This window comes from Scyliorhinus canicula, chromosome 7 (genome assembly GCF_902713615.1).
Source record: "Scyliorhinus canicula chromosome 7, sScyCan1.1, whole genome shotgun sequence".
Classification (NCBI taxonomy): domain Eukaryota; kingdom Metazoa; phylum Chordata; class Chondrichthyes; order Carcharhiniformes; family Scyliorhinidae; genus Scyliorhinus; species Scyliorhinus canicula.
The window spans coordinates 42,215,372-42,232,430 of NC_052152.1; the positions used below are offsets into that span (position 1 = coordinate 42,215,372).

The following is a 17,059-nucleotide window of genomic DNA, read 5'->3' on the forward strand; positions in this document are numbered from 1 at the left end:
GCAGTGCCACCTGGGTGTCAGCATGGCACTGTCAAGAGGCCCAGGTGGCACTGCCACGTGGCGTAGGCACTTCCAGGGTAGCAAGTTTGCACTGCCAAGCTGGCATTTTTCAGTGAGTGCAATTGGGCTGGGGGTGTGTGGGTGGTGGAGTGGTGCTGGGAGGGGGGGGGGGGGGGCCCTCTCATAGTGTTTTCAGGCTGTGGGGGTCGGGGGCCACTTCGGGGGCCTCGAAGATCAGGTGTACACTCCCCAGTGTACAAAATGGGGCTCTGTGCAGTCTCAGCTGAGTGTTCCGCGCTGAGGCCCCTTATACAACACAAGGCACGTTTTATAGCGATGTGTGTGTTGCGGCGCTGCGAGCGTCGGGAAACACGCGGCTAAACGCACTCGCCATGGGACTTTGTTCCCATTTAGTTGAATCGCACCCTCAAATTTCTTGATGGCCTCAGGGCCCGCTAGATTTAGGGTGTGATTTAATGGAAATGTTTATAAGTGTGGCAGTGAGCGGGAACTGCTGTGAGTTTCCCCACGCTTGGCAAAGCAAGGCCGTCACCCCGATAAAATGTTAATTGGTCCACTGAACAAGGCCCCAGGGACTTCTCACGTCTGGTCCTGCATGGCTGATTCACTGGGACTGCGCTCGCCAGCCCCCTGCTAACAAGGGAGAGCAGCACTTAAACAGCTCCTGCACAGCCAACCCCACTGTGGCGCTAACAATTGCACTCAAAGACGAGAGACATGTACAATTGAGGCTTTATTGCTGTGTGATGCTATTCCTCCGGCTGCAACTGTAGACTAGGGTCTGAGTGACTCACACGCATATTTATACACAAGCTCCCTGTGGGCGGAGCTAGCCGGCAGGGGCTTACCAGAGGAACCTGTATTACAGGTACAGCCATACATCCCCCTACTGCGAGTATGCATATCTACAGTGGTTATCACCACACCCACTCAGCTCGAAGCCTTGCCATCGAGATAACCAGCCCCATGATTCAGCAATGCCGACCCGGCAGACTACTGGAAGCGGTAGAGGCCAGTTTTGGTGGGAAACAGTAGTGGAGAGGCTTCTGGGGTACATTCTGGAGAGCACCACATCATTGCTGATGCACATCAGGTGGAGGCAGAAATGTTCAGATGAGACAGCAGTCCGAGGTCTGCCGGATCCCAGGACCCAGCTGGGTCCCAGTCAGATGTTGAGCCTCAGGAACAGGATTACTCGGAACTAATGCAAACTTTAGGGTTCGGCCGGGACATTCTGAGGGGGATGCCAGCGACACTCCAGCAGGTCCATAGTCGATTGAGGAGTCCCAGAGGCTACGGGTGCAGGAGATGTCGCCGGCAATATGTCACGCCGAGGCCAACACTGCTAAGATAGCGACAGCAGTGGAGGGCCTGGTGCGCGGCATCGGCACTGCAGAGCATGTCCTGGTCACTGGGGGACGTTCCAGTCACAGGTGGGAATAGCCGGGATGCTCCAGAGAATTTCCCAATCACTGAGGTTCATCGCCGAAGGCATCGACACTGTGCTGCAGACATCGGGGAGCCTTCAGGCTGGCAGAGCCAGGCAGCTGGACTCGATCCTGCTGCCCCTCCAGCCCGAGGTGAACTCCAGGACCCTATGGTAACCAACCAGGAGGAGTGGGCACTGGGTGTCAACCTGGAGCCATCTTACAGAGTGGCGACGGCAACCACGGGCTCCCCTGTGTTCCATCCCCCTGACAATGGCATGTCTCACAGTCAGCACCCAGTACAGTGCGACACGGCAGAGCATGTGCCTCTGGCCCAGAGCCCCCAGAGGACACCCACCAAGGGCATCGAGGGCCACGGGACGTGGTAAGCAGCTGGCTGCCTCCATCTCTGACGTGCATCCTGGGGACACCACCTAGAAGCAGCAGTGGAGCATGGAAGGCTAATCATGTCGAGGATCACTGAGAGGGCACTGAGGGGGACGGTCTGGGAGGGGCAGGGGAGAGTGGGCGGCACCATCGGGAGAGTGGGGCAGACCTTGACCAATATGATGTCTCTGGCACAATGTGGGCCGAGCACCAATGCCATGCCCCATTTCTCCAGTCAGTGGCTTCCCCCCACCTCCCTCAGATTTAGGGTCAACCACCACGTTCCCTACACGGGTCACTTACTCAAGGACAATGGGCGTGAAATTCCTCCAAAATGTTTATGACCCTCCCCCCCCGAATATCTCCTAATGGGACCGATATGTAAAGCAACAGATCGTCCGCATATAGAAGTCTGTGCTCCACCCCCTCCGCACTATCCCTTTCCAACCCAGTTGACGCTCTAAGCGCCATTGCCAGTGGCTCTGTCACCAAGGCAAAGAGCAACGGGGAGAGTGGGTAACACTGCCATGTCCCACAATGCAGCCCGAAATACCCCAAACTCACCCAGTTCATCCTTACACTCACTGCTGGTGCAAGACAACCGGAACCAACCCATAAACCCCTGTCCGAACCCAAACCGCCCAGTACCTCCCGCAAATATTTCCATTCTACCCTATTAAAGGCCTTCTCCATGTCCATAGCGACCGCCACCTCCACATTCCGTCACTCCAAGGTCATCATTATAACGTTCAACAAACGCCTAACATTAGCCGACAGATACCTCCCCTTTACAAACACAGTCTGGTATTCTCCTGTCACCCCCGGAACACAGTCCTCAATCCGCAAGGCCAAGATCTTCGCCAACAGCTTGGCGTCTACATTCAACAGTGATATCGGACAGTTGGACCTACACTGCTCCGGGTCCTTATCCTTCTTCAAAATTAAAGATATTGAGGCCTGCAGTAACGTAGGGGAGAGCTCCCCCTTCTCCCTCGCCTCATTAAATGCCTTCAGGGGCCCCAGGTCTCCCAAAAACTTTATAAAGTTCCATTGGAGAGCCGTCCAGGCCCGGGGTCTACCCTGCCTGCATTGCCCCCATACACTCCAGCACCTCCACCAATCCAATGGGAGCTCCCAGCCCCTCTATCAGGCCCTCCTCCACCCTGGGGAACTCCAACCCGTCCAGGAATCGCCGTATTCCCTCCCCCCCCGCCCTCCTCGGTCGGCGCTCCGATGCATAAAGCCTCCTGTAAAACTCCTCAAATACCCCGTTCACTCACACCGGGTCCAGTACCACTCTTCCTTTCTCGTCCTTCACCTTTCCAATCTCCCTCGCCGCCTCCTGTTTCCTGAGTTGGTGGGCCAGCACCCTACCTGCCTTCTCCCTGTATTCATCCACTGCCCCTCTGGCCCTCTGCAGCTGCCCTACCGCCATCCCCGTGGACACCAGCCCGAACTCCATCTGGAGCTTCTGCCTCTCCTTCAACAAGCCCACCTCCGAGGCACCAAGTACCTCTGTCCACACGCAGAATTTCGTCCACCAGCCTTGCCATCTCTGCTCGCTCCTCCTTCTCCCTATGGGCCCAAATTGATATGAACTCCCCCCTAACCACAGCGTTGAGCGCCCCCCATAGCATGGCGGCTGAGTCCTCACCTGTAGCGTTTTGTTCCAGATCCCCCCCCCCCCCGATGGCAGCCCTTGACTCTCACCCGCTCACGCACCATCTTATCCGCTAACAACGCTACATCTAGCCTCCACTGTGGGCGCTGCCCCCACCCCCCACCCCCCAGGCCACTTGCAAGCCCATCCCAATGCGGTACGTGGTCTGAAACCACAATCGCCGAGTACCCCGAGTCGACGACCCCCGCCAATAACGTCTTGCCCACCACAGAAGAATCAATCCAAGAGTACGCATGGGAGAAGTACGAGAACTCCTTCGTCCTCGGTCTCCCAAACCTCCACGGGTCCATCCTTGGAGGTTTGTGCTTCATAAGCCCCTTCAGCTCCTTTGCCACCTCCGATATCCTCCTCGACCTCGGGCTTGAACGGTCCAACCATGGACAATGACCGTGTTAAAGTGTTTCCCCACACCCCCCCCCCCCCCATAATTTGGGGCTTAAACATTTACCAGGACCACTGGCATCCCCTCCAGCTTCCCACTCACCATCACAAACCTTCCCCACGAATCTGCTACTATCGTCCCCACCTCAAATGCCACTCATTTATTTACCAACACCACCAACCCCCATGTCTTCATGTCTAATCCCGAATGGAAGAATTTCCCTACCCATCCTTTCCTTAGCCTTGTCCGATCCCCAATCTTCAAATGTGTATCTTGCAGGGCAGCAGGGTGGCGCAGTGGGTTAGCCCTGTTGCCTCACGGCGCCGAGGTCCCAGGTTCGATCCCGGCTCTGGGTCACTGTCTGTGTGTAGCAACCCAATGTCTACGCACAGGTCACATCTTTTAAAGCACAATCTAGTGTTTTTAATATTTAGTACAACAGACCAAGAAGAGCCCTGCTTCAGAACCTGCTCTGTAATGAATTTCCTATGTTAACCAAAACAGTTGAGCTTTATTTATCTTGAACTCTCAAAAAACAAAGAACAAAGAAAAGTACAGAACAGGAACAGGCCCTTCGGCCCTCCAAGCCTGCGCCGACCATGCTGCCCATCTAAAATAAAATCTTATACACTTCCGGGGTCCGTATACCTCTATTCCCATCTTATTCATGTATTTGTCAAGATGTCCCCTAATCGGCAGCACGGTGGTGCAGTGGGTAAGCCCTGCTGTCTCACGACGCCGAGGTTCCAGGTTTGATCCCGGCTCTGGATCACTGTCCGTGTGGAGTTTGCACATTCTCCCCGTGTTTGAGTGGATTTCACCCCCACAACCCGAAGGTGTGCAGGGTAGGTGGATTGGCCATGCTAAATTGCCGCTTAATTGGAAAAAATGAATTGGGTACTCTAAATTTATTTTTAAAAATGTGTTTCTTGCAAAAAGGCTATGTCTGCCTTCAAGCTCCTCAGGTGCGTGAAAACACATGACCGTTTAACTGGCCCATTCAGCCCCATCTTGTTCCATTTGACCAAACTGGTCGGAGGGCACCTCATCTGCCTCACACGTTTCAATACCTTCTCTTTAACCAGGAACCGGTGAAGACACACCACCATCGCCCTCGGCCGCTCATTAGCCTGCGGTTTCCTCATCAGTGCCCTGTCCACTCGATCGACCTTCAAGGGCCGACCAAAGGTCCCCCTCCCCCATCACCTTTTCCAGAATCTTGGCTATATATGAGCCAGTGTCTGCTACCTCAATGCCTTCACCCTATCCTCACGATTCTTAGATTCTGTCTCCGGGAGCGATTCTCCAGGTCCTCCACTTCTCCTTGAGCCGTTTCTGGGTCTCTCACATCCGACCAACTTCAGCAGCCAATAAGGTGAGCTGCTCCTCATGCTCCCCCACCGCCTGGCCCTGGAACTCCAGCGTCTGTTCCACGCGGTCAATTCCCACTTTTAACGTTTCCACCGCCAGCTGCTCCATCGACCACTGGGCAGTCAAGGCAGACCCTTTACCCTTCGCCATCTTGACCTGTGTCACATGAAGATTCCCTAGCTCCAGCAGCTCCCTTCTTCTCAGCCCACTTCTGGTCCATGCATTTATCCACCAGCACCACCAGTGGTCTTAAACTTTCTCCAGTCACTCCTGCACCTTTTTTCAATAAAACATCCACCCTACAATCGAGGAAACGGTCCGAAAACTTCGAGCAGGAGCTGCCAAATATGCGACCACTCACTCCATGGCCGCCATCGGAAGTCTCCAGCTCTGAAACCTTTGACTGGAATGGTAAACAATATTTGGTCTTGGTGGACTTTTATTCCACTTTTATTCTGGGTGGTTTGAACTTGACTACCTGCCAAACGTGATGAGTAGCACAATCATCATCAAGCTCAGGAGATATTTTGCCACACACGACATCCCACATAGACTCATGTCAGACAACACTCACCAATTCGTCTCCACTGAATTTTAAAACTTTGCACACATGGGATTTTGAGTGTGTCACAAGCAACCCCCTATACTCACAGTCCAAGGGCCTGGCAGAATGGGCAGGACAGTTAGCTAGGTATCTTCTAGAGTAGTGTGCCCCGGACCACACAGGTAACTGTGCTGCACTCCTCAGCCTGTGAAACATGCTGTGACAGGTTCTGCCCTCATCAGAGCATCCACTATTCTCCAGGTGCACCTGAACTACAATTCCTATTGCCAAGGCTCTTTTGCAGCCCAAACTCGAAGCCAATGTGAGTCATGCAACGCTGATCACGAGGGAAAATGCAATGATTGCAATGCCCGCTGACTCAGCCCTCTAACACTTTGTCAATCGGTCAGGATCCAGACGACATGCGGGAATGGCAAGTTGTTGGTGGTACACAGCCGTGCCCTGCAGCCAAACAGTTACGTGGCAGCCTCAGATGGTACCTACTATGTACAAAACCAGCATCACCTACTACAGGTATCAGAACCTACAGAGCAAATGCCACAGTACCCCAGCCATCCAGCCTACATTACAGGTCCCTACACTAGAGGCTCTTCCAAAGGAGAACGCAGAAAGCCCTGCACCCACTGGGCACACCAAAGAAAGACCCCAGGTCATCCACAATGAGGACACCAGCCCGAGAACAGCACAGGCAACAGGCAGAATCATATGCCCAAGGCATACAAACAAACCAAAGACAAGTTTCCAGGGCTACGTCACCATCAAGTCTACAACTAGCCTTCATAGTTCTTCTTTTAAACAACAAAATGGTGGTGGGGGAGGGGGGGAAACAGGGACAAGGCCACATGATGGGCTATGGGCCATATACAACAGCTTAATCCATATTTCACCCTGTGTAAATAGTTATGTATTGTTCGCCTGTTCAATCTGTATGTTATGAAATGGTTTGCATAGTTACTGTTCACGCACATTGTTACACCTCAGTGCCACCAGATGTCCCATCTCAACAGGGAATATGTAGACCGAATGGTACATGATGACACAACTACTTAAAGGGTCACGCATTGGAAGCGCTGGGATTTTCCCTGGAGTAGAAACGCGTAAGAACTGCTCAAAGTGCTGAATAAACTATTGTTGTTATAAGTCCTTGGTCACCAGTCATTGAAACACAGCACGTCTACTGTAATTACTGCACATGGTACCTATATATGCTCCTAAAATCAAGAGCTTTTGATTGAGCTGCAATAATTGTAAATACTATTGGAATTAAATATATTTTGCGCCAACGTGGGCCTTCATTTGTTTTCCATACAACAAAATAGAAGCAATGCTTTACAGATGTACATTCATTTACTTTACTCAGTAAACAATTAAGACTTGTTATTTATTTTATTTTTTTAGGAGCTGGAAATGCAACATGTCTGCACCAACATAGCATCAGTGAAAATGTCCTTATTACGATAATTGTGAATCTTGTGATATATGCTTTGATTATGACTGTCCTTATATTAGTTTGCTGGGTAAGTTGGTTTGTACTATCTTCATTTTACATATCCAGATTATGGAGTATTTATACTGAAATTTTAATGATAGAAAAGTCTTGTCAGTTGATAATATCATGATCATTAGTTCCATCTGAATCACTAGAAAGGATGGGTAATTTTGAGAATTAGTTTGACACATTGAAATAACATTACAGTCACCAGGACTGCCGAGTGGTATTTTACTCATTAATTAAGTTAATAAAAATTAGAATAGAACACTAAATGATTCTGTCATGTCATGTGAGCATTGCTGGCAAGGCCCGGATTTGTTGCTCATCCTTAATTGTCCTTGAAAAGATGGTGGTGAGCTGCCTTCTTGAACCATTGCAGTCCATCTGATGCAGGTACACCCAAAGTGCTGTTGGAAAGTGCTCTTATTAATACTCTTATTAGATATTAAATTAGTTCTATTTATAATTATCACATGAACAAATACCTTCTGAAATGCTAAAACATTTATAGGCTATGGATAACATTTTATAATGAGTTTGTTTTCTTTTGAAATAAACAGATTTGCAAAAGAAGATCAAGAGAAACACAGAGAGACTCATTGATATACGAAGACATGAACGTAGGAAAGAGTGATATGAGACAAGTGAGGACGCAAAATTAGGTTGTTCTCATTCTTGGAAATATATTATTCTTCACACACCAATGAATTATACTCAAACTTCTATGGAGGCCAATCACAATTACTTTATGCGACCTCAGTTGATCAATACTACATATGCAAATCCCATTAAGAAACTAAGGTGCCAGCATATATAATACAATGTTGTCTAGTTAATGAGAAAGCATTGGACATGTGGAAGGTATCAACCCAAAAAATGATGGTGTCATCCGATGGCTAACAAGTGAATGCTAACAGTAGAATTTTAAGAGGAAGATTCATCATTTAATCCAGATCTAGGACTTCCATTTTCTTCAGCAGATTAGTTCACATAATAATATTTGAGGAAAGTATGATGATTCCTCTTGGTTGCTCCTAACCTGATACTGCCCAAGGACTTTAGATATTAATGCATGACGTTGAAAATCTCTGGCCACCTCAATGTCTTTTTTCCAAAGAGAGTCCTTATATCAGCCTGGGGATAATACGTTGACGTATTTGCCACAAACCATTTAGCGAACTGTTTTGCATCACATTTGCCTATTGCCTTATCTTCATAAGAAACAAAGTAGGTTAATCTCTGTATAACTCCAGATCTTCAAAAGAAAAGTGACTCAGATATTCTATCATAGCCCAGATGGTTCACCTCTTCAATATTTACTTCTGCTAGTTGGTGGGCGAAGAATTTTAAACAATGCTATGGCTAACATGGAAATTCCAACAAAGAGATAAAGCTCGAAGCTTGATATACATAAAGTTCACTGAAATTAAATGAAAATGCAATGGAGTCATCAACGTCTCAAAGAGGGCCATTTAGCTCAGTTGGTTAGATAGCTTGGGTGGGATTCTCCCATCCCGCGGCAGAGTGTCCATGCTGTCGTAAACGCTGTCACATTTTACGACAGTGTGAACGGGCCGCTGACAGGAGTAATTTTGGTCCCGACAGGGGGTCAGCACGGCGCTGGAGCAGTTCACACAGCTCCAGCTGCCAATCCCTGCACGAACTAGGTGCCGCGGGATCCACGCATGCGCAGTGGCACTGGCGCCAACACGCACATGTGCAGTGGCGCCAGCACCCACGCACGCATGCGCTGTGGCCTCCTTTAACGTGCCGGCCCTAACGCAACATGGCGCAGGAGTACAGGGGCCGGCGCGGAAGAAAAGAGGACGGGGGACTGAGAGGCCTGCCTGCCGATTGGTGGGCCCCGATCGCGGGCCAGGCCGCATCGGAGGCCCCCCCCCCACCCCCCCCCGGGGTAGGAGCCCACCCCCCGTCCACAGGCCGCTACACGACCCTTCCTCGCAGAGTTCCCGCCGGCTGCAAGCAGGTGTGGACGGCGCGACGCGCCTCAGCGTTTTCACTACGGCCGCTCGGCCCATGCCGGGCCGAGAATCAGCGGGCCTGCCACATAGATTGGCCCCCAATCGGTGCCACGGCAAGCACGCTGGTGCCAATGGCGCCGATTGAGAATCACGTGCTGGCGTCGGAGCGGCGTGGCCCGGATGATTCTCCAGCCCAGCCCCGGGCTGAGAGAATCCCGCCCCTTGTGTGTGGTTCAGAATAATGACAAACCCACCCCATTTCAATTCCTGGGGTTTGATTCTCCGGTCACTGACGCCGAAATCGCGTTCGGCGATTGGTCGGAGAATCCAAGTTTCCGACCAAATTGGGGTGGCTCCGCTTTCCCGATGCTCCGCCCCCTCCAAAGCGGCATGCTCTAGATGTATGCCACATGACGTATCGACGGGTTCAGGACATTGCCTGAGGCCCGTCCCCCAATGTCCACCCCTGACCGGCTGAGTTCCAAATGGCATGGGTCATATGTGGTCCCAGCCTGTCGGGAACCCGGCCTGACAGCTGTGGACTCAGTCCAGCACCACCACAGTCGCAGGAGGGCCGATCCGCAGGCAGGGGTGGGGGGCCATTATTTGGGGCTGGGCCACTGCGGGGAGTGGTCCGGGGCACGCGAGCCGGCCAAAGGGGGGGCACTATTTCGCGGGCCGGGTCCGCAAGCGGTCTCTGCCATGTAGCACGGCGTGGCCGCTGCAGGCGTGCTAGCCCCCAGCAAAACAGGGAATCGGTGGCCGTTTTGCACCATTTTTTCTGGCCACCATTCCCATGCCAGGGTGGGGACAGTCCCAGAATCGGAGAATACAGTCCCTGTTCTGTGAATGACTGAGGATGAAGCATCAGTGGACAATAAGCCAAGGACCTGGCTTCAGGCAGAGGATACATGGAGGAACATCTAACTACGACCTGTTAATATATATATCAAATATATTTTGTGATATTTCAACTCACTAGGTTCTTAATTCATTTGTCCTGTAGATATATCATCACTTGACACCAAAACAAAAAAGTTGGAATTGCAGAATGCAGCATTCACTATAAATGTTGCACCGTTCAATGCTACTGAAAATGGTGAATTACTCCTTCACTTTCTGGGCCAGAGAAATGAAAATGGCTGCTGTCTATTTGGGTGGAATTAATTTCTCCCTCGCTCCCTCAGAAATAGGCTGTGAGGTGGGGTGAAGGAGGCAGGTGGCCATATAATCAGGAGGGAAGGCTGACGCCCTCGTTCGTACCTCTGTTACCGTGAAATTTGACTATCCCAATGCACTCCTGGCTGGCTGCCATGTTATACCCTCAGTTAACTTGAGGCCATTCAAAACATTGTTACCCGTGTCCTAACTTGCAGTAAGTCCCGTTCACGCATCACCCCAATGCTCATTGGCGTACACTGGTTCCTTGGTATTAAAATTCTCACCTTTGTTTTCAAATTCTTCCATAACACAATAATAATAATAATCTTTATTGTCACAAGTAGGCTTAAATTAACACTGCAATGAAGTTACTGTGAAAAGTCCCCCAGTCGCCACATTCTACCTCCTGTTCAGGTACACGGAAGGAGAATTCAGAATGTCCAAATGACCTAACAGCACATCTTTCGGGATTTGTGGGAGGAAACCGGAGTACCCGGAGGAAACCCACGCAGACATGGGGCGAACGTGCAGACCACACCGACAGTAACCCAAGCCGGGAATCGAATCTGGGACCCTGGAGCTGTGAAGCAACAGTGCTAACCATTGTGCTACTGTACCATCCTTAGTCCAATCCTCCCAATTCCTATAACATGCTCAAATCCCACAACTTTCGGCGATGTCTGAGCTCATCGGATTCTGACCTCTGCCCATCTCCAGTTTTTTTTTCTTTTTATAAACTGAAAGTACCCAATTCATTTTTTCCAATTAAGGGGCAATTTAGCATGGCCAATCCTCCCAGCCTGAACATCTTTGGGTTGTGGGGGCAAAACCCACGCAAACACGGAGAGAATTTGCAAACTCCACATGGGCAATGACCCAAAGCCGGGATTGAACCTGGGACCTCGGCGCTCTGAGGCTGCAGTGATAACCACTGCACACTCTGCTGCCCTCCCATCTCCAGTTTTAAGCGTTCCTCAACAGGAGGCCGTTTCTTCAGATACTGAGGGCCCAGGATCTGGAATTCCCTCCCGAGACGTCTTTGCCCTGCTACCTCACTTTCCTCCTTTCCGATACTCCATAAAGCCTACCTCTTTGACCAAACCTCTGGTCATGTGACCTAACGTGTCCTTACACAGCGCGATGTCATACATTGTTTTATAATGCTCCTCTGAAGTACCTTGGGATGTTTTATTATGCCCAAGACATTATTTAAAAGTAACTTGTTGTGTTGGAACACATCTCAACCGAAGTTCAATGTTAATCCTATAATCATTGCCTTTGCAGCTTTAGGCATTCACAAAATGAATGAATGTGCTTTGAATACTATTCATCCCTTAGAATTTCCCATAACATTTCACAGCCAATGATTTGCTCTTTGATGTGTAGTCACTCTCCTAATGTGGGCTGTGAAGTCCCAACACCGCTAAGTTAAAGGAGCAAATCATCTATTTTTATTGTTAATTGAGGAACGAATGTTGAGAGGCATATGTGGATGAGGGTTCAATTCAAGGCCTCTCGTTTGAAAGGTGTGACCACCCACAACGGAATGAAGTGTCAGGCTACACCTGTTGTGAGAAAAATGTAATGAGCATGGAGCAAATGTAGGATTTTGAATAAAAATTTGAATGCCTGTATGAATTAAGCCATGTACATGAATTGAGTGATACGCTGACCAAATATTTTACTATTCTAACGAAAGGATAAATGTCGAGCCGCAAACTGGATAGTAAAACAAAACTATTTATTGGTGCTAACTGGCAAAAGAAAAGCAACTTTCATGAAGTAAACCACCAAATTCAAAATCAATAAAATGCTTTATCTGATTTTGAATCATCGTCACAGTGCAACTGAAGCTGACAGGAATAAAAGTCTCTGAGTACCCCAGAGTGGGGTTCATAGATAATGTAGGAGAAGGAAAATCAAATGACTGATATAATGAGGTGAAAGCATCTGAAGTGGAACTTTCCCTCAGAAATGTCCCTAATTTATTGGTGTGTGAAGAATATCATTTGAAGAAAATGAAAGTTTCTCCAATCCAGTTTCTAAGACTGAAATTCATTGTTCAGAAACTAGAGAAGGGAGCTAATGCTCCGAGTCTGGATAACTCGTTGCCATCCAGTCTCAAAACGTTAGTTCCCTTCTCCTTCCACAGATACTCTCAGGCCTACTTTCATTGTCCAGCATTTTCTGTTTTTGTCTCAGATTCCATGCATCCGCAGCAGTTTGCTTTCAGATACTATAGTTAGAGTTGTTCTTAGTCCTTGCAAATCTGCATTTCTTGGACTGTTTACAAAAGCAAAAAACATTTACTTACTTGTTACTTTCAAGGCATCAAAATTCATAACTCACGATTTACCAAGACAAACCTATTCTGTTAACCTTAGAATATTTCGAGATGACAGCAACCACTTCTTCCGCCAGAGCACAATTATTGGCCTTGAGGTCCTTTAAAAATGTTAAAGCACCAATTATTTCTTGAAGAATAATCATAGAAATGTTATGAATATAACACTGTGAGACCTGCGCCGCAAAATGTACCATACTTTAAGGTGGAAAGGAGCATAAAGTTAAATGAGAGCTTTTGTTTAATAGCAATACATTTAAGTGTTCCTGAGCTGTCTTTAGAATATTTTCAAGCTCAATCCAGGCAGCTTATTCTTAACAATTGTGTAGCATTTTAACAATTCATTTAAGAGATGTGGGGGTTGCTGACTAAGCGAGCATTTACAGCCCATCCCAAATTGCTCTTGAGAAGATGGTGGTGAGCTGCCTTCTTGAACCACTGCAGCCCCAGGGTGTAAAACTATTCCTAAATTTTTCCGACATGTTTCTTGACACAGTATGTGCAGCAATACAGCACTATTTGTGGTCAAGCTGCATTTCAAATATGTTATGGTTCAATTTGTCAACAACAGAATGGTCACAAATTAGAGGTGCACGTGGAACAGTCTCTGAATGAGACTTTAAGAATTCTAAGGATCTCAGTGTGAAGTCATCTAATTTTTGAAAAATTTACTTTGTCAGGAATGCTGTGAAGGTTTATAACATAGACTGTAATTTCAGTCTTTTAGGTTAATGTTCTGATACAACTTTTGTGTGTCTATGTATAGTAAAATGCCGTGGAATATTGTACATTTAGACATTTTATCTGTATAGTTGCATGTTTTTGTATTAAGATTTTAAATGTGGTTGATGTTGAAAAAACATTCCACACATTTCTATCAATGGTCATTGTCTAATTGGGAAAACTGTTTGGATATAATGAGGCACTCCTCAGAATGTTTACTGACGCTTAGTTGCTACTCAGAGACCCAAAGCAGCAAAATCCTGCCAATGTTCTATTTTTTTTTGTAGAAGCAGGCTTGCTAACAACAGCAGCTCATTATGAAGAAGATTACATTGAATCCCAGTTGTTTGTTGTGGGTTATTTGAAGATCCAAGTAAGGTCCTGAGCGAAGGCTGAAAAATTAAAATCCGTCTTTCTGAACTGTCACATATTGGAATGGATTCGGCAATCAGTGTTGGAAGAGTAAAATAGTAAAATCACCAAAGATGATCTTTGAACTAAAAGCTTTTCCTGTAAAGATTTGTACTTTGAAAACCTCCAAACCACATTTTATTTCTAAAAACTAGTGTGATGACTTTTCAGATTACTGTGTAGTATTGGTCTTGGTATAGAATGTTGCACTGCCCCTGTACTAGTCTTTGTAATACTGAAACTTGGAAAACTGAGTGAGCAAGCTTCTCCAGTTCTTAGTCAGGTTCGTTAGAGGGTTTGTGTGAAGAAGAGTAAGTCCAGCTGTCAGAACAGTTATGAAGTAGCAATGGTGGCACTACTGGAGAAGCAGCTGGATCAAACTGCTGTACCCTGTCTTCCCCTGTGCTCAGGATCTCGTAGTGGAGTTCCTCTCAATTAAACTTCTGCTACGTAATGGAAGAAAGTGGGGCTATTTAGCAGTGATCAAATTGTGCCTTTCCTATCGTCCATGTGAAAAGTTTTTGCACAATTGCTCTCCACAGTTTGCTGCTGAGATGGCTTCTGAAGGAAGATCAACACCCAAATTGTTGACTTAATTTCCACCCGTTTCCTACTCTTCCCCTTCCCCCCCCCCCCCCCCCCCCCCCCCCCCCCCCCGCGCCCTGCCCCGCCCCCCACCCCCAGAAACTGCCAGATATGCTGAGTGTTTTCAGCACTTTCTGATCTTGTTCCAAATTCCTAAAGTTGACAATTTTACTTTTGGGGAAAGAACAGAACTTGGCGATGATGCCACTCATTAATTAATAATCTGCTTCTATAGGTTTTCAATGGGGTTCAAGCTGAGTCCTGATGGAAATCAGTATTTGATTAATTGTAACCCAGGATGAGTCATCTCCTCCACTTTTTAGCTGAGAAAAGTCGAGGGGAAAAAGAAAATCATGCGCTTTACCAAAACCTCAGAGCTACCTCTTTAGGTGTGGTACACCAAACAGAACTGTGCAGAGATCTTAGAGATAAAGCAACAATCCTTCTATTTGCTTCGATCCACCTAGTCCAAGTTTCTGAGTCTAAAACGTATTGAGAGCTCCTCTCTGCTTGTCTTTCAAGTGAAATTAGTTCTTTCTGCTGTATATTACCTGACCATTTCTATTAATCACATTTTGAAATTAGTGATTTTTATTAAAGTAATTATTTCTTCTAAGTTAAGATCAAATGTTTATATTTAACCTGAATAAACATAATACTGAAAACCTGCTTTGTCACAGCATCACTATTTGGCATTACCAAACCTTTACCAGACATTACCAGACGTGTCCTACAAGTTCCATTTGGGCTGTATTTTAATACTGCCAACAATCATTGATTAATACCTTTAAATATTGTTCTATTCGACGGCCCCTTCTAAAACAAGTGTTCTATTCTTGTTTTTGCGCTTTGAAATGCTAGGCACTGTCACTTTTAGTAAGACCACTTGTGTGTTATAAACGATGAATTTGGTGTTTTTGCATACAAATCAATGTTGTAAAACATGAATCATAGTCCGTGAAGAAAAACAGAATGAAAGCAAGACTGTGAGGGGCAAGCAACATAAAGGGTATTAAATGTTGAAAATTGAAATGATCTGTTATGGGGGAGATTGCACAATCAAGTGCCCAGAAAAAGCTTAAATCTTAAAATAAGGAAACGAATAAATATAAATTGTGTTTCCCACATTTATGCCGATTGCTTTAGCAAATCTTCAATATACAGATACAGCTCACTCTAATCCACCCCCAGCCATTAGTTTTACAGCAATAACTTGTATTTCTATAGCACCCACAATATAATAACACTTCTCAAGGCACTTCACAGGACCGCTATTGAACACATTTGGCAGCAAACCACATAGGACGATGTTACGGCAGATGATTGAAAGCTTAATAAAAGAGGTAGGTTTAAAGGGGCTCCTTAAAGGTAGGAAGAGAGGCTTAGGAGAGGAATTACAAAACTTGGGCAATTGAGTGCATGCTTGCCAATGGTGGAGCAGTTCAAATCAGGAACAAGAAGCCAGAATAAGAGGACCACAGATATTGCCGAGGATTGTGAGCGGGGTGAAGATTACAAAAATAGAGACAGATGAGAAGATGGAGATATTTGAAAACACGGATGAGAGTTCACGGAAGATAGGAGACTGGTCTGTTGGAATAGCTGAGCCTGGAGGTAAAAAGAATTTGTATGAGGGCTTCATCTGCAGATGAGCTGAGGCAGGCATGGAGTTAGAAGATTAGGAAATTGGAAATAGATGGTGTTAAAGATAACGTGGATATATGTCTGAAGATCATCTAGTTGCCAGGGAAAGGGAATAATCTGGTAGCCAGGGGATGGAGTTTGGACTTCCCAATATTTCTTTGGAAGAAATACTTCCTCGTCAACCACTAGACGCCGGATATGTAGTCTTTCAATTTAACAATAGTGAAGGAGTTGAGAGAAGTGGTGGTGAGGCAAAGCTAGGTGCCATTAGCATACATATGAAAACTGGCACTGTGTTTTTTGGATGATGTCATTGAGGGGCAGCATATCGATGAGAAAGAGGAGGGGCCAAGGATAAGTGCTTAGTGACACGTGAGGTAATGGGATGGACAGACGCCATTGCAGATGTTACTCTGGTTCTGATTATGTAGATAGGAATGGAAACAGTTGAGTGCAGACCCACTCAGGATGACGATGGAGAGATGTTGGAGGAGGATGGTGTGGTCAATCATATCAAAGGCTCCAGAAAGTCAAGAAGGGCAAGGAGGGATAGTTTATCTTTGTCACTGTCACTTGTTACTTGGATAACAGCCTTTTCATGGCAGGAATGGAATTGGATACAGGATGCACCCTGCAGCAGAAATACAACAGTTATCCAGGTAAAGCCACATGCTCACTCCGCCTGCTTCTCTCTGGAAGTATTTCCCTCTCTTTACACACAGAACGCTCCCTTGTGCAACAATGTACAGAGAAGTGTGAGATGTCGGAGATGTTACCTGCTGCAGCCTGGAATAATCCCAACGCAAAGAAGTTTTTAAAAATGTATTCATGGAATGTGAGCCTCACTGGCAAAACCAACATTTGTTGCCATCCCTAATTTTCC

General features: G+C 47.1%; 1 protein-coding gene across 2 annotated transcripts in view; it reads left to right on the top strand.

Moving 5' to 3' along the window:
- Positions 1–14,542, top strand: part of LOC119968896 (T-cell-specific surface glycoprotein CD28-like) — a 66,484-nt gene extending 51,942 nt beyond the window's left edge. The window contains exons 4-6 of one of the 2 annotated variants that reach the window (XM_038801863.1): positions 7,233–7,351; positions 7,887–7,970; positions 13,824–14,542. In XM_038801863.1, the coding sequence (XP_038657791.1) occupies positions 7,233–7,351; positions 7,887–7,970; positions 13,824–13,838 (218 nt within the window). In that variant the 3' untranslated portion in view covers positions 13,839–14,542. Of the gene's footprint in view, positions 1–7,232; positions 7,352–7,886; positions 8,050–13,823 lie in introns of those variants that run through there. The other variant, XM_038801862.1, reaches the window with a different exon arrangement.
- The last annotated feature ends 2,517 nt before the right edge of the window (positions 14,543–17,059 follow it).